At 43.7% G+C, this 27,500-nt stretch overlaps 1 protein-coding gene across 1 annotated transcript in view; it reads left to right on the top strand.

Annotated features, from left to right (window-relative positions):
- The window catches only part of exoc3l1 (exocyst complex component 3-like 1), a 24,567-nt gene extending 1,068 nt beyond the window's left edge, over positions 1–23,499 (top strand). The window contains exons 2-14 of the mRNA XM_042340424.1: positions 5,109–5,269; positions 5,823–6,042; positions 8,149–8,821; positions 10,716–10,833; positions 12,250–12,375; positions 13,771–13,871; positions 15,309–15,413; positions 15,690–15,884; positions 17,085–17,232; positions 19,251–19,373; positions 20,179–20,334; positions 21,030–21,154; positions 22,894–23,499. Of these exons, the coding sequence (XP_042196358.1) occupies positions 5,109–5,269; positions 5,823–6,042; positions 8,149–8,821; positions 10,716–10,833; positions 12,250–12,375; positions 13,771–13,871; positions 15,309–15,413; positions 15,690–15,884; positions 17,085–17,232; positions 19,251–19,373; positions 20,179–20,334; positions 21,030–21,154; positions 22,894–23,080 (2,438 nt within the window). The 3' untranslated portion in view covers positions 23,081–23,499. The remainder of the gene's footprint in view (positions 1–5,108; positions 5,270–5,822; positions 6,043–8,148; positions 8,822–10,715; positions 10,834–12,249; positions 12,376–13,770; positions 13,872–15,308; positions 15,414–15,689; positions 15,885–17,084; positions 17,233–19,250; positions 19,374–20,178; positions 20,335–21,029; positions 21,155–22,893) is intronic.
- The last annotated feature ends 4,001 nt before the right edge of the window (positions 23,500–27,500 follow it).

Below are 27,500 nucleotides of genomic sequence, written 5' to 3'. Positions count from 1 at the left end.
ACTTTTTGGTCACTCTGAGAGTGCAGAATTGCAAGTCTTCCTCAGGAAGCACAGAAAACATAAACAAATCCCACATGTGGGTGAGTAACAGTTTCTTTGATACAGATTCTTGAGTTCTCTTTTGAGAAACCCACGATCCATTTTTCACTGGACTCTTGAGAATGTTTTAGGTGAAGGTGGGAGGATTTTCATGTCATCTCCAGGGCGGAGGAGAATCTTCTTCCAGGATTCTCCGGTCTTCCGATCTCTGGTCTTCCTCCAATTTTTGACGAGTTCCGGACTGAGCCAGTTTTCGGATAAATATTTCAAATCGTATCTAGTCCTCAGTGAACCAGCATCAAAACTATGTACACTTATAGCAATAATCATCCTCACATTTGTTATAGCACATTTGACATCAGGAGGACATCTCTCAATGGCCTTTGCAGGATTTACTATAAAGTATAGTGTATTTTGTAGGCAAATGCAATAGCCCATTTGTGCACAGTAATGTCCCATGAACAGCCTGGTGTAATGGTATCGCTCTGGCTTCTGAGTCAGAAGGTTGTGGGTTCAAGCCCCAAGTCGGGACTTGGAATCACATAGTCTAAACTGATGCTCCAATGCCGTGCAATGCAATGCGTTGCATTGTCAGAGGTGCCATCCTTCGGATGAGACATGAAATTGAGGTCCTGTCTGTAGGTTGTTAAAAATCCTATGACAGTATTCGAAGAGAGAAGGGAGTTTCTCCCGATGTTCTGGCCAACAATATCCCAAATCAAATTGGTCGTGGGACATTACTGTGCACAAAACTAGTGGCTGCGTTTCACCCTCAAAAGACACAGTCCATCCACTTTACAGTATATCCTGTGAAGTGCTTTGGAATGTATCGACAACGGATTACAGGGTGATTTTAGGAGGAGATGGTGGGGGCGGGGGCTGGTTGGGGGCATTTGGGAGGTCGTTCCAGAGAGCAGTACAATACAATTTTACAGTTCCTTTCATGTCGTGAGGACATCCCGAGGGGGCTGTACAGTCCAGGGTTTGCACCTGAAAAGCAGAGGCATGGTGACTGAAAACGGATGGTGGGATGTGCAGGAATTACACTTTCTTTCAGCATCTCTGAGGAGCAATCATCAGGGACTGAAGAACAGTAAATTGATTTCACCCCCAAAATAATTCTGGGTGGAAAAGAAAACAGGATTTGTTCAATTGTGAGGTTTGTTATAAGAAAAATGAATGAAAAAGTTTATATTTTGTGTCCTGCAAATTGACACGTTTTTATAAAAACACATTTTAAAGGTAAAATTCACCATTATAGCTGGTATTGACTTGGGGCAGTTGATATAAACATAGACAGAGCGTGCAGTGGAGGGTAATCAATTATTGATTCCATTGTTACTGTGATGTGTGTCCACAATAAATAAAACTCGACGCTGCGTAAGAGGTGCGTAAATTGAACTTGTACCAGTGAAAGCGTGAATAAAGAAAATTCATGGGACCCATCAAGCTGATTGTGCGGGAGGGTCCTTTTCTCATCACTGTTGTTTCTAATGGGAGATGTGGTGACCTCTAACCCCGCTCAGATGTGCCAGTCGGACTGGTTATGAATATGAAAGGATCAGCTGTTAGAAATGGAAGCTACAGAGTTTTGTGGGTGTGACTTTATACATGCTCTTTGCGTAAGCGTGTGTTTGGGTGTGAGATTGAGGATCCTCCATTCGTCTACAAATCCCTCATACTCTGGCAGCTCCCTATTTCTCCAACCTGCTTACTCCAAACTTTGGAACTCTCTCCCTCAATCCCTCCACCTTGCCTTCTCCTTCCCCTTTTTTAGATCAAGCCTGAAGACCTTCTCCCTCTGCCACCACCAACCCTCCACCAGCTCCATAACAGGCTCCACCTCTGTTGGAGATGCTATCCTGTGTGAAGCATACTGTATAAATGCAAACTGTTCTCGTGTGTGTGGTGTGCGTTGCTATTGTGCTATGGAATCCCCTCACACTGTAAGGGTGGCAGTGATCCTTCCCTCACCTCTGGCTCCAAACTCTCTCTCTCTTGCTCTCTCTGCAATCTTATTTCTTTGAGGCTCATTAATGCTCGCTGGTATGGTTACTGTTTCTCAGAATTTTCTATACTTGTTCCTTCTAACCTTCAAATCCTCCAACCTAACTTTCTTCCTCTTCTCCGTCTCATTCCTTTGTTGGTATCAAAATTCACTGCACCACCTCCGCTCTGGAGGTGAACAGCCCATTCCAATAATAATAATAAAAATCCTTGCATTTGATATAGCGTTTTTCACGTCGGGAGGACGTCCCAAAGCGCTTCACAGAATATACTGTAAAGTGAATTGACTGTATATTTGTGGGCGAACGCGGCAGCCAATTGCGCACAGCAATGTCCCACAAACAGTCGTAGATTGAAAATGACCAATTTATTATTGTTTTTTTTTGGAGGGATCATTATTAGGCTCTGTGTGGAGTAAGGAAACTTGCCCAAGGTTTCGCCCTCTGCCGGGAATTGAACTCAGGTCTCTCACTTGCAAAGCAATAGCACCTCTCCTTAAAATTCTTCAATAATTTTCAAAGGCACAAAATGAATCTCTTTGAAGGTGGATAGAAAACTAGCCATTTCCTTTGATGTGCTGCTGTGGCCTCACCACTGACCTTTGAATCCCTCTGTTTTAGCATTGCCCTTTGGATGAAAGGTTTTAAAACTTGAATAACTCCCCACACAACACCCCCAACACCACCCACCCCCCCCACCCCCCACCACCGTAATGTTATCTTTACATGAGAAAAAGGAGTTTGTACAGGCACTGTAAAGGCCCAGCCATGCAGTCCATTCTCCAACGCGTAACAATGTTTCAGTCAGTTACGGGAACACATTTAATAAGAATATTCTGTTCCACATTTTCATAATCTTGTAATGGTCATTCTTTCATCCACATTTTGCTCTGTGCTTTGCTGTGATACGTTGGGGAATCATTGAAAAAAAATCACCTGACATTGTTGCAGTCTGGAGTCTGTCTCGGGCTGACCGCTGACACTTTGCTGTACGTGTTTATCGTGGTCTGCAATCAACCCAGCGATGCTGGTGGTGTTTGGGCTGGAATCCTGGCACAGTGCAAATCATTGGAAAATTGTCTGCTGCTGGAAGTAAATACTCAGTGTAGATATTAGATGGCTTTAGATTTAATAATAATCGTACTAATCCCTGTGTTTGATATAGCATCACATTGTTGCGACGTCATAAAGTGCTTCATAAAATATATTTTAAAGTGGATTGAGTATTTAATTTGTGGGCGAAACGCGGCAGGCAATTGCGCACAGCGGTGACCCACAACCATGAATGCATTGAGTGACCAAATATTTACATTTTTTTGAATTTTTTTTTTACCTCCGCAAAATGATCCACCAATCGACTCGTGTTTCTACTTAATGCTAATTAGACAGAGGCGTGTGGAATAAGGAAACGTGCCTAAGGTTGTGCCTTGTCTCGGAATCGAACCCGGGTCCTCTGGTTTGTGAGGCGAGCACGCTAATCACCACACTACGGGACTCCACACTTTTATTCATTTGATAGAAGTATTCAGTTAAGGTCTCTGGTTTGATCTTGTTCTCTGCTGAGTTAGCTGTTTGCTGCCTGAGTGTCAGAAGAGATACTAAATTGAACTCAAGGACTCTGAACTCGGGAAGGAGGGAGATGGCAGAGTGCGTACTGCCGATCACCATATCTAATAATCCCTGTGGAAAATGTCTGTATGCTGCATGGGGGGGGGGAGTGGGGATTCCACCTGGGTTCAGACTTAGCATTTTAGAGTGTTAAAATCAAGGACAATTGTTAAATTCAATCTTGATTCAGGAGTACAGTACAAAAATTGGAGGCAGGGAAACAGGAACCCAACTACTACGTATAATTTTCACTTTGATTCTTTTAGACTTAGGAAACTGCCACAGCTCCTTTATAAGGTCCTCTGTAGCAATCTTCCATCACTGGCTATTTGGCAACTGTGTTTCCCGAGCTCTCCACAGATCACTCCCGTTGACTGCGGAGTTGCAACCTATTCCATCATTCTCAGCTGACCCATCACCAGATAGCCCCTATTTCAAACAGACTGCATTGGCTAAAAACCCAGACTGAAAGGACTGTGATGGAATCCTGAGTCTCTCTGTTGGTAGAGTTGCAACTGGGAGGAATAGAGTTGCACAGTTGAGGCCCGGCATGTACTCGTGACAGAGTGCGAACTAACTTGTTAAACGTCACCTGCGCAGTCAGCTTCTGCCAAATGCACATTGCAGACATGAAAATGAAAGTTAAAGGTATACTCACTAATAAGGTTAGCAAATGGTCTGAGCCATTTTGACCTCACAAACGAGTTTATATTACTGTAACACATAATAGTAATTGTTGAAGTAGTAATAATCTTGCATTTGACATAGCATCTTATCACATCATCAAAACCCTTCACAGGAATTACTGTAAAGTGTTGTGGACGTGTATTTTGTAGTCAAAATGAGAAACGCTATAAAACTGATCACGTTAGTGTGGTGACCTTAAAGTGAGTTTTCACTGTACTATTTTTAAAAAAAACGGGTTAACATTTTTCCCTCTCACAAATCTTGCTTCTTTCTTCAATTGGCTTTATCATTTGTTGGATGAGATTTCAAAACTCCTCCATGAGTTTTGCAAAGGCATGATCCGCAATATAGATTTGTGGAAATTATAACACAAAGGAGGCCATCTGGCCCATCGAGTCTGTGCTGGTGCTCACTCCCCATTTGATAGCTCTTGATGTTACTTACTGCCAAGGAATTTATGAGTGGATTAAAGGACCAATAAACTAATAAGTTTATTGAATTTGTGAATGGAGCTCAGCAGAGATGCTTGGGAAAACTGTAATATATTTTCATCAATGTGTCAGACTACAAACAGAATCCAAACACTAAACGGAAACAGAAATTACTGCACAGAAGTAATCTGAATTGCCATGGTGTCTGCTGTGCCACCGAAGGTGCAAGTTGAAAGGTCACAGAAGAGGTTCTGAGTGTGATGGATCTCAGGGATTCCAGTCCAGCCAAAGTACTGTGAGCACCCACATCCCTCCTCTGTGTGCCGTGTTCTTACAGATGCCCCATGGCCGGAGTTTGAGAAGGCGGAGAAGTTGGCCCGAGGAGCGGCATTAAAATGGGCCTCAGGAATGTTTTACCACCCAGATCAGCTGGAGCGACTGAGCCAGTATCGTAAGAGGGAATCCCAGAGAACATCCTCGATTCAGACCAGATTAAAGGCAAGTACTGTATATTCCTCATGGCTGAGAAGTAGATAGATGTTGGGTCAGGACAAGGTTAGGCTTGACTGTGATCCCTATCCACTCTCCATGGTAACATAGGCTGCTGATACTCACTGTGGGAAGATCAGATGTGTGGGCGAGGTGCCAAATAGCAAGTGGGGGATCATCAATACCTTCTGGTCCATCACAGTCTTAGCTTTAGGATTATTGCCTTAAAATATGCAACCGTGCAGAATTTTGGAAACATCCTTTCACTCAAAATTTAACTGGAAGCTGCACTTCTGCAGTTCTTGGAACAAAATCGGTTTCCAAATTAAGATTTAATTTTAGAGTTTTTCAAATTTCTGCACAATCTTAATTTTTAAGACGTATGGCTAAGAGGATGGAGGAATTTGGGGATTCAGGAGAGGAGGGGAAGAAAATTAGAGGAGAGAAAATTAACATTTGTTGTCGGTGGTTTGTTGTCTGGTCAACCATGTGGTAAGTTTCCAGATGTAACAGACTCATTCTCGCTGTTTTTCTTGAAGTGTGTTCTGCTCTGTCTGTACAGTCCGCTGTGCATTCGTACTTGGAAGGGGTCGGGATTGGGATCAGGCATTTAAGGGCTTCTCTCGATGACATTGGCAATGTTTGCGAGACCCTGGTCGAGGTTCGTGAGGACTGGCAGAGTAAACTCAACAGCTTTCAGAGCCTGCGACAGCTGAGCAGCCTGGTTTCTGAGCATGTCCAGCTGGCTACAGCAGTGCACAATCTACAGCAAGTATTGGCAGGTAAGACCGGGGGCAATCACTTTACAAACTCCCCTTCATCTGCTTTCCAGCCAATTCAAGGAACTCTAATCTCTGGTTAGATAACATGCCTATAGTGCTATTGTGTGTGTGAGAGATGGGAGAGAGTTGCGTGGGGATGGTGAAGAATGAATGAATGAGAGTAATTGAGTAACCAGAGTAAAGAGTGATTGATTCACTATTCCCATCACCACTTTCGTTTTTGCTTTGAGTAGCCTCCTGTTTCCTTCTTTTCATTCTTTGCTTCCAGGCAGAGGGCAAACCTTGGGCAAGTTTCCTTACTCCACACGCCTAATAATAATCCCTCCAAAAACCAAAAACAATAATAAATTGGTCATTTTCAATCTACGACTGTTTGTGGGACATTGCTGTACGCAATTGGCTGCCGCGTTCGCCCGCAAATATACAGTCAATTCACTTTACAGTGTGTTCTGTGAAGCGCTTTGGGATGTCCTCCTGACATGAAAAGCGCTATATCAAATGCAAGGATTATTATTATTATTATTATTCAGTATAAAGCGTCTTTCCCTGAGAGAGAGCATTCAGTGGTTGGAGGCAGCTGAGGCCTCCAGTTCCCTGTCACTTCAAAACCAAGCAATTAGCAAATAAGTCTTTATTTTTAACAAAAAGTCAAGGTTAACTTTTTCTCAGTTGTTAGTCTTGGTTCCTCTCCTCAAATTTTCTCCTTTTCTCTCAGTTTCAATTAAACCTCATGACATCTCCGCCAATTCTTTCCATTTCTTTTGGCCTGCCATCTGATTTTTGAACTGTGAGTGTTGACAGCACTGACCGTCTAAAAGGCAGTGTGTGGCCTGGCAATTGTATGTTTCCTTTGTGCTGTCTACTGCCCTTCCTGTTCAGAGTGAGCAAACAAATATTCCATGGGAGCAATTTGTCTTCCCTCTGAACCTAGACAAGTCATTGTGTTTGTAACTGGAGCACCTTCATTAAATTAACAAAAATGCAGTGTTTTTTTTGTTTAGGATTTGCTATTTTTTTTTAAAAAAAGCTTCCTATAAATCAAACGCCAAGAATTTACAGAACTCAACACATCTCACCTTCCAGCTGTTTGTGGTGAAGGAGCATTAATGTAAACAATAATAATCTGTACATTTGAATTAGCGCCTATAATGTTGAAACATCTTAAATTGCTTTTCAAGTCCATTCAAATATATTTGTAGGCACAGAGCAATGTCCCACAAACAGCATGAAGTGAAGGGCCAATTTTATTTTGGGGATTGTTGGCCAGGACACTGGGGGATATTCTTTCACTCTGAATAGTGCCAATCGATCATAACCTCCATCTGAACAAAACAGACAACTCTGAACAATGCAGCACTCATCCAGTACTGAACATCACCTCTGACCCAGAGGAAAGAGCGCTATCGGCTAAGCCAAGCTGGCAACATCCTAATCAATAAGTGGAACATTGTATACAAGCAGCGTGAAAATAATAAGATTGAAAAGTTGAAAAGAAAAATTAAATAAATCAAGATTTTGTTTTGGTCAGCGGGTATCTGACACATGTAGAAACCCGTAAGCATGTTTAAAAGTAATCCAAAACTAGATTGAAATTCTGAAATATCACTGTGTCTGGAATGGAATGGAATGTGTCCTCTCCCGGAAGGTTACACCCCTGCTCACCTCACTGGAAAGTATTAAGCATAGGTTGACGAGAGCTGAAGTTTGGGGCCTCACAGTATGTGTTGGGGTACAGCTGGATTTTAACCAACCCAAACAGTGTAATTTGACATTGTGAACACTGCCAAGATTCCCACTGGTACTTCAGCTAGGACCAGCCTACCCATTAGAATTTAAGCTAACAGGGTTAGTAGGAGCTGAGTGGGAAGAATTCCCTGGCTCGAGTGATGGAAGCAAGACCCTTGGAAGTTTCCCTCCTCTCCCCCTCTACCCAACCCAATTGCTTGACTTTGACTGTTGTGTTGAGAATAGCCCAGTTTGATTCAAATACTTTCACATCCATCCAAAATGACCCACATAGAAGCTGTCGATTGGCAAAAGGCACCTAACAGCTTTTAAAACAAATTGAAATTTGCGTGAAGATTGAACTTGCCTCTTTGATTGCAGTACCCGAGGTGGTCATGGAAACACATCAGCTGATCGAGCAGCGGAGGCTCCTGGAGGCCCACACAAAGCTGATGGAGCTGGAGTGCTGGCGGGACAGCATACTGTACCAGCTGAACCGCGCCGGCCAGCACAACAGCGAAGGCGAGCAGGTAGTCTTGTCTTACTTCAGCGGAGTTGGGCAGCTGAATGAAGAACTTGCCAAAGAACTCTGGGACGTCATAACCTGTGGGCTGACTCTGGTCAAGCAGGACCCTGCCCTGTTTGTCTCCGCCATCCGTATCATTGAGCGGGAAGAGAGAATCGACCAGATTATTCTCGAAGGTCAAAGCCAACACAAGTTTCTTCCTTTAGGGAGGCCTAAAAATCTGAGGAGGAAAGTGTTCCATGTTCTTGAGCGTTCGACGGCTGCACAATTCCGAGCTCGGCAGACTGATACCAAAGGACCTGGACTGGCTAATCATCTTGGGGCCCTGCAGAACAATATCCTCAATGACTTGAAGATAGTGAAGGACTTGATGGTGCAGTGCTGTCCGCCGCACTACAATATTCTTCAAACCTATGTGATGCTTCACCACAAGTGCCTGTCAGGACACCTGCAGGATATAATTTCCTGGGACCTGGAGAAAAACGAGATTTACACTGTGCTGAACTGGATCCTCCATGTCTACCACAGGTCAGAAGTGAGAGGTCATCGATGGGTGGGTACATCAGATCCCAATGGAAACAGTGCATCATAAGAACAGGAGTATGACAGGTCTTGATGGACTTTAACCAGTGAAATACATAAGGCTTATTTCTATTATTCCCTCTCCTTTGCAAACAATTTAGATTTTGCACAGCGCTTTTTATTGGGTAAAAGGTGCGTAGATTCATTGTAGCTCAGTGCAGTGTTCTGTAGCTCAGTGGTTAGAACACTCGTCCTCGCAAGCGAGAGACCTGGGTTTGATTCCCGGGCGTGATGAAATCTTGGGCAAGTTTCCTTATTCCACACGCATCTGTTTATCTAGCAGTAAGTAGGAACTCACTTGTTAGTTGATTGGCGGATTGCTTTCCAGGGATAATAATCCCTTCAAAATTATTATAATTTGGTCACTCAATCCGTGACTGTTTGTGGGACTCAGCTTTGTGCAATTGGCTGCCGCATTTCGCCCACAAATATAGTCAATTCACTTCATAGTCTATTCTGTGAAGCACTTTGAGACGTCTAGAAGACGTGAAAAGCGCTATATCAAATGCAAGGATTATTATTATTATTACTATATGGACTTGTTGGTTCAGTAATTGTTCAGGGACTGATGGTAGAATGAGCAGATGAAGGGACAAACACAACAAGACCCTTAGGTTGTGAGACCCAGTCATTAACATGATTGCTCGAATCCCTTCCATGAAAGGAGATTCTTACATAACCATTTAGTAGTTACTGGGAGCAGTGAACATTGTGGGAGAGATCCTAGACAAAAAGATTTGGCCACAAAAGCCCTGGATTCTGTCCCTCGCCTCAATTAAAAAAACAAGCAAAGCTATGGCGGGAGGACTGCTGGCAACATTACAGCAGACAACAAGAGGAAAGAGCAGTGATGCAAACCTTTCATCCACATGTCTCAAGACATTTTTGCTGAGAGGAAATAATAAAACCAGCAAAGTGTCCACATGAAGTGATCAGGCTCAGACAGGACAGGATAAAATCTTGTGTTTTGACAATCTATAATGCGCCACGTGCATGTGTATAGGGGAGAGTTTTTTTAATATAACAAATTGTTATTAGGATGTAGAATGCCTCGCAACAAGCAGTGGTTGAAGCAGGACCTGTTAATAGCTTTTATAAAGGGAATAAAATCAATATATGAAAAGGAAAATTATGAATAGGTTTGGGGGAAAAGGCAAGGAGATGGGGGCCAAACAAATGGCTCTTACAGGGAGCTGGGATAGGTGTGACAGGCCCAATGACCTCCTCTGTGCTGCAACACACTATGATTCTAGAAGAATTAAAGGTGCTTTTATTTGTACAGTTAACAAGCAATCCTTTTATACAATATGTTTACACATGGCGCATTATCTGGCTAAGTTTACATACGGTTTTCATGTGCCGCAGAATAGATCTTGTTACCTAAATTGACCCAGGGACAGAAAAGGAGAAATATAACCGATTGTGGGGAAGAGGTAGGAGGAAGAGACTGAAACAGATTGCTTTTTTCAGAGGCAAAGGCACTGTGGGCTGATTGGCTGCCTTACGTGCTGTAAATTTCTATGGTTGTATGGATACCTTGAGCAAAGACTCAGAAGAGGCAAGGAATATTTCCGGGGGCAGAGAGGGGGATATCCTGTGCGCTTCTTTCAGAAGTGCAGCTAAATCGAGCCTCTCTCTTTCACAATGTTATTGGTGACCGCTAGAAACCTCGGAATGTGGCAGGAAGACAGATAGGAGGGGAAGGGGCCACACCTCAAAACAAATCGTTGCTAAAAATACGTCTTGTAATTGTCTGGGATTGCTAATCTCATCTGATGTTGTTCCTGTTTTTCTGTTATCATATTCCCCACTTCCTGTTTTCTTTCCTCTTCCCTGGCAGCCCAGAAATGATGGCTCACCCTGATCTGTGCCCTGATGTTGACGTCAGTGCCCTGGTTCCTCTGATCTCTCAAGATGCACAGGAGCAACTTCAGAACAAATATGTCAACGCCCTGCGGGTACAGCCACATGTGTTAGCTCCAGCGAGGTTTCCTCTTAACTAATTAGTTGGGTGCTAAGACGAAACAAATTATTGGCATTATCATTTCAACTTTGTTCATTTCCTCTGTTTTGGTGGATAGCTGTGCCGCACTGTGCAGCCTTGGGTTTGTCCTCCTGCTGTGAAAGGCGCTATACAAATGTAATTTATAGTAATAATACTCCTTGCATTTAATGTAGTGCCTTATCACGTCTTTGAGACGTCTCAAAGTGCTTCACAGAAAATACTGAAAAGTTAATTGACTGTATATTTTGTGGGTGAAACGTCTACGACAACTTTATATAATGCCTTTATATAATGCCCTTCATGCGTCTCGGAGAACACAGTGGGGGAGCCTGACGCTGAGCTGGGGGGTGGGAGGAGGTGTCTAGTCTCGCAAATGAGTAATGGCCACAGTGAAGGTAATGAAAGGTGTCCATTGCCTGAGTGCTGCCTCCCAGGTTCCAGTAGCTTCCCAGAGCAGCTGTTCCAGGAATTGCCATTTACCCTCTGACATTACCCAGGCCCGAGCAACCTCACCGTCAACATCGCACTGTCAACATCACACTCCCATTCCCGGCTGCTTCCACAAGTGTCACGGAGGATGTTCTCCTTTTAATGAGTTCTTGCAGGAAATCCCATTCCTGTTTGCAGCTGACAGTCGGCAGGATATTGGGATGAAACTTTGTGTTTTCTGTGTGGGAATCATGAAACAATGACAGGACATCAAACAGCTATGGTGACTGGTGCTGATGGACTCTATAATGGAATAGGCCCCAGGGTGCAGACTACAAGCCATTGACAATCCCCGGTCACTGTGGCTAATGTCTCATGTCATGGGACATTGCTGTGCGCAAAATGTCTGCCACATTTACCTACAAAATACAGTCATTATATTTTACAGTGAACCGAGTGAAGGGCTTTGAGACATCCTCATAACATGAATGGCGAGGAGCCTCAAATGTGAGGATTATTGTTCTTATCTTCATTCCACAATCTTTATTGCTTAATTTTGAATGCTAAAACTACACAAGAAAAGCTTAGATGAGACGATTGAGGATTCAAGAAAGAGGCAGTTCGATACTTGGGAGCTGATTTATTAGTGGCTTGGAGGGAATTCAATGAGATGGGATTATGGGGGGGTGGCAGTGTTGGGAGTGTTTGATGGGGGAGTGCACTCGATGGGCTGAATGGCCTCCTCTTGTTCCAAAATTCTTATGTTATCCTGGCTCCTGAAATCTACTTTCCAGAGCAAGTGACGAACAATGGGAGGCAGAATATTCAAGATAATGAGGAAACTTTCAGGAATTTGACCAGCTATTGAGGATAGCTTCCTGGTCTCTTGGCTAGGATTCAGGTGCAGTGAAGAGTCATTGAGTTGTTTCCTCTTCTCCAGGTCTCGGTGTCAGACTGGATGCAGAAAGCGCTGGATGCCGAGGTGAATGACTGGTACAGAGATGAGGAGCCTGAGTCTGATCACGAGGGTTATTTCCACTCCAGCCTGCCAGTGATAGTCACACAGGTAACATTGGAAGGGGGTGATGTAAAAGAGAGACCTGTGGGTACATATAAGTAAATCTTTGAAGGTGGCAGGACAAGTGGATAAAGCTTTTAAAAAGGCATACGGGATACTAGACTTTTAAATAGGGGCATAGAATACAAAAGTCAGGAAGTTATGATGCACCTTTATGTAAAACCCTGGTGAGGCCTCAGCGAGAGACTGTGTTCAGTTCTGGGCCCCACACTTTAGGAAGGATGTCAAGGCATTGGAGAGGGTGCAAAGGAGATTGACCAGGATGGTACCAGGAATGAGAGACTTCAATTATCAGGAGAGGCTCGAGAAGCCGGGATTATTCTCCTTGGAGCAGAGAAGGTTAAGAGGAGACTTAATAGAAGTTTTCAAAATTATGAGCGGATTTGATAGGGTGAACAAGGAGAAACTATTCCCACTGGTGGGTGGGTCGGTAATTCGAGGACACTGATTTAAAATAGTTGTTAAAAGAAATGGGAGGTGAGGAGATATTTTTTCACACAGCGAGTTGCTGGGATCCGGAATGCATTACCTGAAAGGTGGAGGAAGCTGATTCGATAACAACTTTTAAGGGAAAAGTAGATAATTATTTGGGGAGGACAAGTTTGCAGGGCTATGGGGAGAATTCGGGAGAGTGGGATTGATTTGGAAGCTCTTTTCAAAGAGCTGTCACATACACGATGGGCCGAATGGCCTCCTTCTGTGATGTATAATTCTATGATTCTATGGTACAGTGTCCCATGTACAGCATGGATTAAGTATAGTGTAAAGATCCCACTGCATTGTTCCATTCAGCCCACTCCCAGGTCAGGCATGGCAAGAGAAATCTAGAAACGCTTTCATCAAGAAGAGGCGAATTCCCCAGTCAGACATCATATCTTGTAGCGTATTAGTTAGAGCAGGTTTGATTCCCGGGCAGGGTGAAACCTTAGACAAGTTTCCTTACTCCACATGCCCCTGTTTACCTAGCAGTAAGTAGAACCTGGTTGTTAGTTGATTGGTGGATCATTTTCTGGGGGTAATAATCATTTAAAAAAAATTAAAATGATTTGGTCACTTAATCCACGACAGTTTGTGGGACGCTGCTGTGCACAATTGGCTGCCGCGTTTCGCCCACAAAACATACAGTCAATTCACTTTACTGTGAAGCGCTTTGAGACATCTCAATGACATGATAAGGTGCTATATCAAATGCAAGGATTATTTTTATCTCAGAGACCAGACTTTTCACATGGTCTATTGAGCCCAGTGATTAGACCTTGAGATGAACAGACACTGGATCTACAGCTCACTGTGGCTCCGCAGTGTGTTCACGATTCTCAATGCTCATGTTCTGCAGGTTGTGTATCTCTCTGCTGACCTCTATCTTTGACCTTTATTTTGCAGATGCTGGAAGAAAATGTCCAAGTGGCAGCAGAGATCAGCCCTGCCCTGCGAGATCAGGTAGTGATTATGGCTTTGCAGGAACTGGAGACCTTTCTGTACAGGTAATGCCCGAGAGAGCAAATCTTCAAGGTGTAAAGACAATGGGTTTCACTGTAAGATCGGTGTCGTACATTTGCCGAAAAACATTACACTTTGTACCAGTTGACTCTTGCTTTGTGCTGCCTTCATTAGATGTAGCTGCGTTTATAACCAGTGTTATTCTCTACGAGTTGTATTTAAGTATCAGCCTGGCCCAGTTGGTAGCACTTGTTCCTCTGAGTCAGAAGGTGGTTGGTTCAAGCCCCTTATTAGGACTTTGAGCTCATTATCTACCCCGACTCTCCATTGCAGTGTTGACAGAGTGCTGCCTTATCAGACGTGATGTTAAACTGAGGTTGAGCTTGTGTGTTCACTTGGACAAAGAGTAAACTGTCCCATGGCACAGTTCAATGAGAAGGGCGATTCTCCCAGTGACTTCGCCAACAATTTCCCAAATAAAATTGGTCATTCACTTCATGGCTGTAGCAGTAAGTGTAACCTGGTTGTTAGTTGATTGGCGGATAGCTTTCCGGGGGATAATAATCTTTTTTTAAAATAATGTTTTATGACTCAGTCCACGACTGTTTGTGGGACATTGTTATGTGCATTTAACCGCCGAGTTTGCCTACAATCACACGATCACTGCACTTTGCTGTGTTTAGTAATTTTATGGAAATAAGCCATGCAGAGCCAGAGCATTCCCCTTGCTCGCTATGCGTTGACTCAGCTGATCTTAGCCAGGGCTGAAAGAAACATTGGCAAGCGCCTTGAGATGTCTCGATGGTGTGAAAATATGCTATATTAAATTCAAGGATTATTATTCGATATTTTAATGTTTAAAAGTGGTATTGGTGAAATATTTGGCTTCATTTGTCTTTTTTGGGGTGAGGTGTTAGACAGAAACTTTTCAGAGCTTCAGGATATGAGCTTGATGATAAGGATCATGAAGGAAAAATGGTTTGCCTCCCTTGACTACTTTACTGGTTATTCCAGTGAATTGACTGTATATTTTCTGGGCGAAATGCAGCAGACAATTGTGCAAAGCAATGTCCCACAAACTGTCGTGGATTGAGTGACCAAATTATATTTTTTGTGTGAATTTTTTTTAAGGGGTTATTAACAACGACAACTTGTACTTATATAGCGCCCTTCAGGCAGGGTAGCGTCTCAGTGTGGTTACCCCTGGAAAGCAATCTGCCAATTGACTAACAACCTGTGTCCTACTTATTGCTAAGTAAACAGAGGCTTGTGTAAGGAAACTTTCTTAACATTTTGACCCAGCCGGGAATCAAACCCAGGTCCTCTCACTAGGCGAGGCGAGTGCTCTAACCAATACATTACAGGACTCTACAATTGATCCTCAATTTGGCAACAGGGCATAATCCCCAGAGCATTATGAAAAAGCTCTGGTGATTATATTTTATCCTCATATTTTATCATTATATTTATTTATACATTAGGTTCCGAGAAGCTGTGATAGACTTCGGGAGGGAACACTCGACTGGCCGATCTCAGTATTACCTACTTTACCTGCTGGCTGCCGTAAACAACTGCATCGTCCTCAGGTACAGACAGAGGTGTAAGAACCTTGTGACCACTCGGGTATTTTGGTTGGGTGCTTTATAGCGTGTACAGGAACAGCCTAGCTATGGGTCTACACCCATTTGGTTCCCTGTAACTGTATGGAACTCAGCCATGCGGAGCTTGAGCTCTTGCTCACTCTGTTGATCTTAGTTGATCTAGTCAGGGTGACAGTGGAGGTTGCTGCACAGGAGCCAGCACTTTCGAAAGAGGATTGGGAAATAGTGTTACCTGAATAGCTGCTTTCTGTCCCTGCAAAGTGAGGCTTACAATTACCCTAGGGAGGGCAAGGGCACAGAGGACCAAGCGCAATGTTTCAGCATTAAACTAAGAGGAAAAACAGACCCAGAAAGTCACAGGGTTGAGTCTGATTTTCTGCGTCAGCTGATCTCAGAGTCAGGGTCGCCATCAGTCAGCGTTGAGGTGGAGAAAATTCTGCCAAAGATACCAATCACGTGAGTGGATGTCGGATGAGGATGGGATCGGGCTCAGTTGGGAGGCTTGACGATCTGCTAACTCACTGTCTCAGCTCCTACACTCCCTCTCTGTGCTGTAATAATAATAATAATTCTTGCATTTGTTATAATGCCTTATCACATCGCGACGTCTCAAAGCGCTTCACTGAATATACCATATATATTTTGTGGGCAAAACGCGGCAGCCAATTGCTTACAGCGGCGTCGCACAAACAGTCGTAAATTGATTAACCAATTTTTTTTGAAGGAATTATTACTCCGGAAAAGCGATTGATTAACAACCGGGTTCCTACTTGCTCCTGGGTAAACAGAGGCGTGCGGAATAAGGAAACGTGCCCAATGTTTCGCCCTACCTGGGAATCGAATCCAGGTCACTCGCTTGCAAGGCGAGTGCTCTAACCACTGAGCTACAGGACTGAGCTGTAGTCAGGGATTCTGTACAGGGGAAAAGTGGATGAAAATCAAGGAGTGAATGACTTAGGAACATGGTTTACAAGCTCCATCTTGGGGGAGAATAATATCCTCTGCTTTTAGGTAGGAGACAGATGGTTCACTCCTGATGCGGAGAACCCCAAACCCAAGGGTCAAGTTAGCCTGCCCAGATTAGATCTGTTCCTAGGAATGCCAGCTGTGCCTGACCTGGGAGCGCTGGATGAGTTGTGTCTCACTCTGTGTCTAACACATTCTGTACTTGATGTGGGAATGCTGGATCAGACAGTGTAGAGGAAGCTTTAATAATAATAATAATAATAATAATACTTGCATTTGATATAGCGCTTTTAACGTCGGGAGGACGTCCCAAAGCGCTTCACAGAACACACTGTAAAGTGAATTGACTGTATATTTGTGGGCGAACGCGGCAGCCAATTGTGCACAGCAATGTCTCACAAACAGTCGTAGATGGAAAATGACCAATTTATTATTGTTTTTGGTTTTGGAGGGATTATTATTAGGCTCTGTGTGGAGTAAGGAAACTTGCCCAAGGTTTCGCCCTCTGCCTGGAATCTCGCTTGCAAAGTGGCTCTAACCACTGAGCTACAGGACTCCACATGGGGAGAAAGCTGTAATCTGTATCCAATAGGTTGCTGCAACTTTGTAGTTCCCCTTTTCAGGAGTCACCCATCTGTGTTCAACCCAAGAGGGCTTTATTGCAAGTGACACTGCTCCTTTCTGTTGCAGACAGTCTGTGCACTGGCTACAAGATCATTATGGTCAGGCCTGGGCCGGGGAGCGCGGTGGCAAGTTACCCCACGTTGAGACCACCCTAGACAAGGTGCTGAAGAAAGGCTGCCGGCTGCTGATTGACAGGATGCTGTCAGAACTACAGGTTTGTCACTCGCTCAGAGGAGCAACTGCATGTCAGTGAATGATGTTTGTTTGATCCAGTGCTGGCAGAGGCTCATCTGTCTTCAGGAATGCCAAATCCCCGAAGGTGCCACATGACACAGAACGGCAGGTGGCCGTAAGCACGGTCAAAGAGGAAAGTTTTCAGGTGGCACTTGAAAGAGGGGAGAGAGGGGGGCAAGGTGGCGGGATTGAGGGAGAATGTTCCAGCGTTTTGGGTGGAGTTGCTGAAACGCGACCTCCGATGGTGGGGTGGAGGGTGTGAGGGTCGAGCAGAAGGCCGGTGCCAGTCGAGTGGAAGCGCCGGGTGGTGGATTGGGAAGTGAGAAGGTCAGAGAGGTAAGGAATGCTGCATCAGACAGTGTACAGCAAGTTTTACTCTGTATCTAACCCACGCTGTATTGAGAGTTTCTCCCTGGGCCCGGTCTGTATTCCCTCAGATAATAACAACAACAAGATTACATTTGTATAACGCCTTTCACGTCAGGAGGACGTCCCAAATAAACAAATCACTTCTCTGTTTGTGGGGCATGGCTGTATTCACATTCGCTACTGATCAAGAAAATTCACTCGAGAAAAATCTGGAAACCCATTGCTTAATTGGACACTGATTTACCTGGACTAGTGCATGTGTGTGTGTGTGAAGGTGGGTGGGTGGGGGGAGAGGTGCTGGGGGTGCTTCTTTTCATAGATTCATAGAATGTTACGGCACAGAAGGAGGCCATTCGGCCCATCGAGTCAGAGCAAGTCACTTTCACTAACCCCAATCACCAGCTTTCTCCCCATGTGGAGTCCTGTAGCTCAGTGGTTAGAGCACTCGCTTTGCAAGCGAGAGACCTGAGTTCAATCCCCGTCAGGTCAGGGCGAAACCTTGGGCAAGTTTCCTTACTCCACACAGAGCCTAATAATAATCCCTCCAAAACCAAACAAAAAACAATAATAAATTGGTCATTTTCAATCTATGACTGTTTGTGGGACATTGCTGTGCGCAATTGGCTGCCGCGTTCGCCCACAAATATACAGTCAATTCACTTTACAGTGTGTTCTGTGAAGCGCTTTGGGACGTCCTCCCGACGTGAAAAGCGCTATATCAAATGCAAGGAATATTATTATTATTATAACCCTGCAAACCCGTCTTCCCCCGATACCTATCCAGTTCTCTCATAAAAGCTGTTATCGAATCGGACTTCACTGCCCTTTCAGGCAGATCATTCCAAATTCGAACAACTCACTGAGTGAAAACATTTCTACTAACCTCCCCTCTGCTTCTTTTGGTAGATATCTTAAGACTGTGACCACGTGTCACAGACACACCTACCAGCGGAAACAGCTTTTCCCTATCCAGCCTGTCGAAACCTTTCATGATCTTGAAGACCTCTGTCAGGTCCCCGCGTAAGCTTCTCTGCTCTAATGGGAAAAGTCCTAACTTCTCCAGCCTGTCCTCATAGCTAAGGTTCCCCATTCCTGGTATCATTCTCGTGAATCTCCTCTGCACCCTTTCTAGTGCCTTAATGTTCTTCCTGAAGTAAGGTGCCCAGAACTGGACGCAGTACTCCAGCTGAGGCCTAACCAGTGTTTTGTAACAGATTAACCATAACCTCTCTGCTCGTATACTCTATGCCCCTACTAATGAAGCTCAGTACACCAAACACCTTTTTTACTGCCTTATCTACCTGTCCCGCGACCTTTAATGAATCGCTTACTTGAACACCCAGATCTCTCTGTACGTTCACCCCCCTTAAGATTGAGCTTCCAAGTCTGTATTGCCTCCTATATTGTCTCTTGACAACCCTTAGGGGCACTTCTAGCCCCCGGGTCAAGGATTGGCCTCCACTGCTGTGTATAAAAGGCAAAGATTATTTTTTATATTATTACCCTGGGAATGGTCATGTTGACACTGGCTGTATTCCTAATCTTGAAGAATGCAAAGTTCACAGTGAGTTGTGCGTTGTATACAGTTTTTGATCTTAAACCTCACTGTGTGTGTGTTTGTTCCTGTAGCCTCTCTTCCTGCAGCTCCTCGCCTGCCTGTGGATGGGTGGCTCGGATTTTATTGATGGTGTCTGTACAGTCTTGGATACGTATTACAATTACTTCAGCCGGATCAGGGAGCCCATCTTCCAGGTGAGACCAGCCAGTACACTCAATAGAAATACAATACAGACACTTTAAGAAGGTGAAGGTGGTGCCATCCCTATGCAGACCAACTGTGTTACTGATTGACGTTATTATTATTATTATTGTTGTGATGCACCACTGCTATCTACTGGCAGGAAATGGTATTGAAGTGTTTACTCTTAAAGGGGATGGCTCATAATCAGTGGCTCCTTTCGAAATCAAACGCTTCCGAAATTGGATTTTTTGGGTTCCTTACTGGGTTCCATATGTTAGTTTAAAGCATTCCATGTTGCTGACATCATCAATGCGAAACGCCAGGGAGGAGAAAGCAGTTTATTCTAATTTTATCACCCAATTTACCAGCCACTTGTCAGCCAGGATAGAGGCTGGTAGAGGTAAGCGATAGGGTGAGGTAGTGGGAATGCATGACCACCTTGCTGTGAGAGTCAGTGCAGACTCGATGGATCGAATGGTCTCCTTCAGTGCTGTACATTTCTATGATTCTGTGACTTCTAGGATACTATATCCTCTCTATCTTTCCTAGACACTCAGTTGAGTGTCCAGGAAGGATGTAGTATCATAGAAGTCATAGGATATAGTATCATAGAAGTCATAGTCATAGAAAGGACAAATTGGGTTTGGCATTGATGCCCCAGGATCAAATAACCTGAGGCATTCACAGTCTAAGCTCACCTGTAAATAACAGCACCTCACCCTTGGGTGTGATACTGAGGAGTAGTGGGAATGTGTGTGGGGTAGTCGACGGGGCACAGAACTATTTCTGGTTTCAATGTCCGTGTGTCTTCGGCAGTTCCTGCTGGTGGAGGGTCTGCGCCTGCTGATCATCGAGTATGTGCAGACCCTGATGCTCAAGAAGATGGTGTGTAAGAATCCTGAGGAGCGGGAGAAGGTGTCAGAAAGAATGAGCCGGGATTCAGTGCAACTGCGTGCAATTTTCCATAAGCTGGTAAGTCAGGGAGCAGCAAGGCCAGAGATTCTCCACAGTGCTTCAGGAACATAAATGCATTAATTAATGGGTGGATTCCTGTAGCTCAGTGGTTAGAGAACTCGCCTCACATGCGAGAGACCTGGGTTTAATTCCCAGCAGGCGAAATGTTGGGCAAATTTCCTTACTCCACACACCTCTGTTTACCTAGCAGTAAATAGGTTATTAGTCGATTGGTGGATCGCTTTTCTGGGAGTAATAGTTCCTTCAAAAAAAAATTAATAAATTGGTCACTCAATCCACGACTGTTTGTGGGACACTGCTGTATGCAATTGGCTGCTGCGTTTCGCCCACAAAATATACGGCAAGTTCATTTACAGTATATTCTGTGAAACGCCTTGAGATGTCTCGAAGATGTGGTAAGGCGCTATATCAAATGCAAGGATTATTATTATTGAAGCAGAGTAATTCTCGAGTGTGTCAATGGAGGCTTCAGTTTTTGTAAATTGAAGCAATTGATCAATTTGTTATTTTTACAGATTTTGCAACACAAATACATAATTATAAGGGATTTTCTTTTTTTTGGTCAGCTGGGTGGCTGACGCACGCAGACGCCCATCAGCGGGCTTAAGCCTATCTAAACCAAATCCGATTATAAGGGAGAGAGAGTTGCAGTTTGTCTCAGATGGTCACTACTCCTCCCCTTCTACCTACAGGGTTTGGATGATTGTGATCACCTGACCAGTGTGATCTCCTCCGTCTCCGAGCTTCTCAGACTGACGGATACCTCCCTCCTGGGCTTGGAGGTCTCGGGATTGGTCACTAAATACCCAGATATCAGGTAACCTGCAAACCAACATGTGCGACCATCAAAGTCATCTGCCATTTGTGGTGTTGGCTGCACTCTGCAGTTAGAGCTGTGGGCAAGATACACATTTGGGTTTATTTCTGCAGTATCTTGAGAGGGCTATAAATAATATAGGTTATTTGGAAACTGCTGAATTCTGTTGGTGTACAGTGCCATGTGCAAGCACTATCCACTCCAATACCTCACTCACATGTCTATCCACACAATGAGTATCACAAGTCACCTGACTGGAGAGCATCATCACAGAGATCCTGTCCATATTCATACTTTCTAGACCCGGTCACTGGATAGGGATCAGGAACGGGAATCCTGGTGGACTTTTCAGCATGGACCTCCTTAAATCAGAGATTCTGAGAGCAATTGAAACGCCCTAACTCACAAAATCACAAGCGAAGTTCAGAGTAAGTTCTTCTTACTCCTGCAGGCAGCTTAACATCCCGGCTGCAGCTGGGGTCGGGCTGCAGACAAATATAAGGTATGGGTACAGTACAATGGAGGGCAAAAATGGATGATCCCCAGTGTTAGAGGAATGAACTATGACCAACAAGTAGACAAGCTTGGGCCCTTCAGTCTTGAGAGAAGATTTCAGAGGAAACCTTAGGGGGGAAATTTATATGGGATTGCAAAAGTGAATGCAGAATAATACTATAGAAAGCACTGCAAGACAGTACAACAAGAGGGCATGGATTTAAAGTTGCAAAGGGCATTTTCAGAACAGTCACAAACAGGAAGCTTTTCTTTCTCAGGAGGGTAATGAATAGCTGGAGATAGTTTCCAGGAAAGGTGATTGAGGCCAGGACACTGGACACATTTAAAAACAGTTTGATGCTGTGATGGGTAATTCAATCTTTGAGCTCTGCTGGTCCTCTTCCCTCTCCGGGTACCTAAATGATCAGAATTATTTGATTCCATCACAAAATGTCCATTACATATTGCATTTGTATTCTCTCGTTGTCCATGTGATCAATGTCTGGATTGTACTGTAAGGAGAGGTACCACATGTTGGCCACAGTATGGGGCTTAAGCACTCTCTAGTGGACCCCATTTGGTAATGCAATTTGACACAAATTTGTCCTGGAAAGCGGATTCAAGCTCGCCAAAAAAACATAGTTTTAGTTACCAACATTTAGCCCAGTTTTTTCAAGAATTGTTTCTGCGTCACCAGGTTGTCGGTTCCAGGATTTGAATTCTCAGTCTAGGCTGACAATTCCGCTGCAGTACTGGGAGAGTGCTGTATGTTGTTATATTATTGGAATATATTGTTGTCTTTTGGATGCAATAGTAAAATAACAAGTTTGCATTTACCTTTCGTGGATGTTAAAGATCCTATGGCACTAATTTAAAGAAATGCAGGGAATTCTCTCACTATCCTGGCTAATATACCTCCCTCATCCAAATCCATATGAACAAATTAGTATTTTTTAGTATAAAATTCATTTTATTACTTTGTCGGATGTCGTTGGTGAAAATCAGTAGCCACACTTTGCCTACATAACACCCCTTCATTTCAAAGTAACTCAATGTTTGAACTCTGAAGCTTTACAATATGGGGGGGGTGGGCTGTGACATTAGGTGCGGGGACAGCTGTACAATGAGGAGGTGAGGCAGCGAACTACTACATAATAAGATAGGATATACAATGGAGAATGCCGGGTGATTTGGGTGGTGGGAGAGACTCGCTGTGCTAAATATGATTTGCATGTCTCTCTCAGTGATGAACATGTTTCAGTGCTGCTAGATATCAGGGGAGATGTCTCCAAAGATGTTCGTGGAACAGTACTGGAGATGTTGGAACAGAACACGCAGTTGCCTCCTGAAGACTATCAACCCATCTTCACAGATATTGTGGTTCCAGCTCCAGCCTTGCCTTTCTGCCTCCCTGCTGTCAGATGTGCCTAGGTGCTCGAACAATCTCTTTGTTGGCCCTCTAATGCTTGTTAGAACTGTAATCCAGGGCATCTCTGAGCGAATGCCAGCTTTCACCCCCTAACCCCTCTCTGTTCTCCATCAAAGCGGCAAAGAGAGACAGTGAGTGACATCTTCCGATAATGGAGATAAAGGGAGAGGGAAACTCAGACCGACGGTCACAGAGGTCTTGGTAACCACCTACCCTCTTACTGCAGAGTTAGACCACGTGAACTAGGAAAGGGGGAGAATCAATTCAAAAAGAGATCCCATGTTGGCCTTGTGGGTAAAGCCACTGCCACGCTTCATATACTGGAAATGTACCAAAGTGCACTCCCTACAAAGCTACTTACAAAATTCAGCCACTGTAAAAATAATAATTGGCCTTGCATTTGATATAGCACCTTATCAGGTTATCGAGACGTCTCAAAGCGCTTCATAGACGACTTTACAGTGTATCTGGTGAAGCGCTTTGACATGTGAAAGAGTGTTCTACGTTTATTTTTAAGCTGTCTGTGTCCAGCAGTTTGCTGTGTTCTTCCTAACAGTTACCACCCCCTTAATTTGATATCATTAGCAAACTTCCGTGTTTTTCTATCTTCAGATAGAAATAGCTATCGTACTGCAGTTAGAAAACAACAGAGGTCCCAGCAGACATTCTTTCGTGACTAGTACTGACTGAATCACATGATGTGACCTGGCATATGCAATGTACGTGCACAGCAATGAAATATGAAAGATTTGGATGAGCGAGGACTATCTCATTCTTCCGGAGTATGCATCTTACTGTCTTCCTGCATTAGATTCAAGCTGTTTCTTAAATGATTGGGATTTGAATTCATAACCTTGTGTAGCTGACTGTATAATCAGATGGTGCCTTTACCCACTAGGCCATCAGGGAAAAGCTTGTTTGCTTCTCTGCACATGTCATTTTCTTAGTTTTAGCACTTGCGATCCCTGGAGTCCTTCACCAAAGGTTTATTTCATGAGCAGCTCTGTTGTTGACGTGGTTCCTGTTTATTACTGTATACTCTCTCAGATTAAAAAAAAACACTAAACATTCAGACAGCCAGAGTGTGTTGCGTTATTCAAAAATAATGGCTCTAAATCAGGAATGTTTTTTAAAATCAGTGGAATCTTTATTGAACAGCGATCTCAAGGCTGTCACCTCACTTTTGTTGCTATGAAGATTTAGCCATTATGTTGAAACAACTCCATGCTTTACTGTAATTAGTCTCAAGTACAGTAAATATATTTGTAAGCAAACACGCCATGCATTTTGTACATGGCAAAGTCCCACAAACAGTTATGAAGTGGACTACCAATTATTCTGGAGGATTGTTGGCTAGGACACCAGGAGAAACGCACTTCTTTTCTTCACAATGTAGTGCAATTTTTAGCGCCCACCTGAACAAGATAGACAGGACCTCGGTTTAATGTCTCATCGGAATGATGAAAACAACAACAAATTACATTTGTGTAGTGCCTTTCACATTGGGAGGACATTCCAAGGTGCTGGACAGGGAGGGGGCGAGTCGAAGGGACTGTGTGATTGAGCTCCAAAGGCTGAAGGCAGAGCGGCTGAAGGCCCACTGCGGATGGTAGGGTGGGGAGGCCGGGAAACATGAAGCAGGCCAGAGTCCACTGAACAGAGGGAGTGGCTAAGCTGTTAGAATTTTTTGCTTGACTTTATTGCTCCAGTCATGAACTGCGTTTGCCTGGATCTATTCCACATACCTACTGTTCTAGAGAGAAAAATATTCTTCCAATCTCTACTCTTATTTGAATCTTGTGTTATATTATTTAGGTTGTCTTCAAGGACAGGGTAGACAATGGCACGAGTGTGCAATCCAATAAAAGATATCGAATTGTCCTTAACAAGTGCTTGAATATCAGAATAAAACCGCGTGCATTTTCATTTACAGATTGTTCTGCAACATAGTTTAGAAGTCGTGTCAAAGATATTTTTCCATCTTATGTCTGATTGTCTTTCTAAATGGTTATCAATTTCCAACATTGCTGAAATGCATAGTTTTGAAACAATTGACTCTTACATTCCAAACTGTGCACCACTTGGCAGCCTTTACATGTCATGTCCTTGTCCTGATCACATAGCCCACATTCTGCAGTTGAGTTTGGGGACAGGCAGAGTTCAGTATGGGTTTGAATGCAGCCTAGTTGGTTTAGATGAAGGCCTTCTCTTGTCTGCTGTGTACTGCATTGGGAAGCTAAATGAACTCCGTCTTCCCAAGGTTAAGCAGCCAGGATTCTTGCTCCTGCAGCACCCTCTCCTGCTTTTATGTTCGTGTGGGGAGAGGGGCTGGCAGCTGGGTGGGTAGCAGTCAGGCTAGGGTGTGATACCCTCTCAAATGGTCTGCTGACACTCATTGCCATGTGAACAATGTGTCTCATCTTGGCTCAGTGGTCCCAATCTTGCCTCTGAGTCAGAAGGTTGTGGGTTTAAGTCCCACATCATCTAAGCTGGGGGTTTTGCATTGTTGGAGGAGCTGTCCTTCAGATGAGATATTAAACCAAGATCCTGTCTGCCTATTCAAATGGATGTTAAAAATTCCACTAATTGAAAAGAAAAGGGAGTTTCTCTCTCCCGGTGTCCTGGCCAATAATTCCTAAAATAAAATTGCTCACTTACTTATTCCGTGGTTGATGGATGACATTGCTGTGTGCTACTGGCTGCTGCATTTCGCTCACAAAATACGCAGTCAAAACCACTTTACAATATATCCTGTGAAGCATTTTGAGATGTCTTGATGACATGAGAAGTCCTATATCAAATACAAGCATTATTATTATTTTTATTAAGGTACCAGTTCTCAGGCAATCAGCCTGCATGGGGTAGTTTCGTGAGTAACACCCCAATAAGAGGGGGCCAGACCAGGAGCAGAGAGGCATTTGCCAGTGGGGAGAAAAATAATACTAATAATCCTAAACACTAAATCTATATTGAAGTAAATACACACACATATATATATATATATATAAATGTCTGGTGAAGACAGAGTTGGGATTAACTGTGATCCTCTCCTTCCCACACACCCTAACGGTTGAACAGTGTGCAATGTTCAATGTATGAACTCCCACAATAACAATGACCAATTGAGCAGGAACTGGAGAACGACTGTTACACAACCACGAGCCGACACCCTCAGAAAATCTTCAGAATAGGAGTGGGAGAAATTGGCAAAATGAAGTTAGCCTGTTCACCGGCGATGAAAAATGTTACCGAGGCTTGAAACTTTTTTTCGTTCAGGTTTCATTGTTCATCTCTGTACAGGAAAGAGCCATGCTGAAACTAGATCAGCTAAATGCATTGTCAAGAGCCATGTCAATCATTTCATACAAACTCAGGAATTAATAGGCAGTTTTATTGTTATTCTATGGATATTAAGCCCATGGTATATACAGGGTGGATTACTACTGATTAGCTATTGATGTGCCAACTGTGCACAAAAGCTGCTCGATCAGGTTCCTACTCCTGTAACAAGCATTTGTTTAGTCCATTATCCAGTCTCTCTCTTCATAACACTTTCTAAACTCTGCCTCTAAGCTATACATTTTACATTTATTTACTGTGCAAAAATAACGCCGATTTACAATAGTTTTTAAAAGAAACAGAGGGGGAGGTGAGGAGAATTTTTTTCATACAGCGAGTTGTTCAGATCTGGAATGCATTGCCTGAAAAGGTGGTGGAAGCCGATTCAATAACAACTTTCAAAAGAGAAAGTGAATAGATATATTTGGGGAGGATAAGTTCGCAGGGCTTGGGGAGAGTATGGAGGAGTGGGATTGATTTGGATAGCTCTTTCCAAAGAGCCAGCACAGACATGATGGGCAGAATGGCCTCCTTCTGTGCTGTATAATTCTATGAGTCTATAACAACTTTTATTTCAAATTGGGATTTTTGTGCAAGATGATAGAAAAGTTAATGGATAATGTAGCTATTGAATTGACTGCTGTTTTGACACCGGATACATTGTACAGCTAAAGATCTCGTCTGAAATGTCTGATCTGAAATATCTGAAGCAAACTCCCTTTGTTACTGAGAATAGCGTTGGGTTACACAGTGAAAGAAAGGCACTCTCAACGGTTAGCTCAGTGACGCTCGCCTATTCAACCTGTTCACTGTATTATATGCCCATAAGAGGGTAGAATCTCAGCCAAACTCTCACCTTTAAAGGACTCTGACCTCTCCTACCTTTTCATTCTGTTTTTCCTCACTAACTTTCCCTCTTCCCTTTTACTGAAGGCGCTTGATTTCTCTTTTCTTTCCACTGGGGTACGATTCCATGGGCACAGGTCAGCATCTGGTACTCACTCTCGTGGGTGTTATTTCAGGTGTGAAACTCGACAGTGAGTGTTCCCAAATTAATTCAACTGCAGGCGTATGGCAGCCAGA

Source organism: Callorhinchus milii, unplaced genomic scaffold (assembly GCF_018977255.1).
Source record: "Callorhinchus milii isolate IMCB2004 unplaced genomic scaffold, IMCB_Cmil_1.0 Scaffold14, whole genome shotgun sequence".
In the NCBI taxonomy this organism is placed as follows: domain Eukaryota; kingdom Metazoa; phylum Chordata; class Chondrichthyes; order Chimaeriformes; family Callorhinchidae; genus Callorhinchus; species Callorhinchus milii.
Note: the sequence above shows the minus strand (reverse complement) of the source record. Positions and strands in the feature narration are given on the sequence as shown.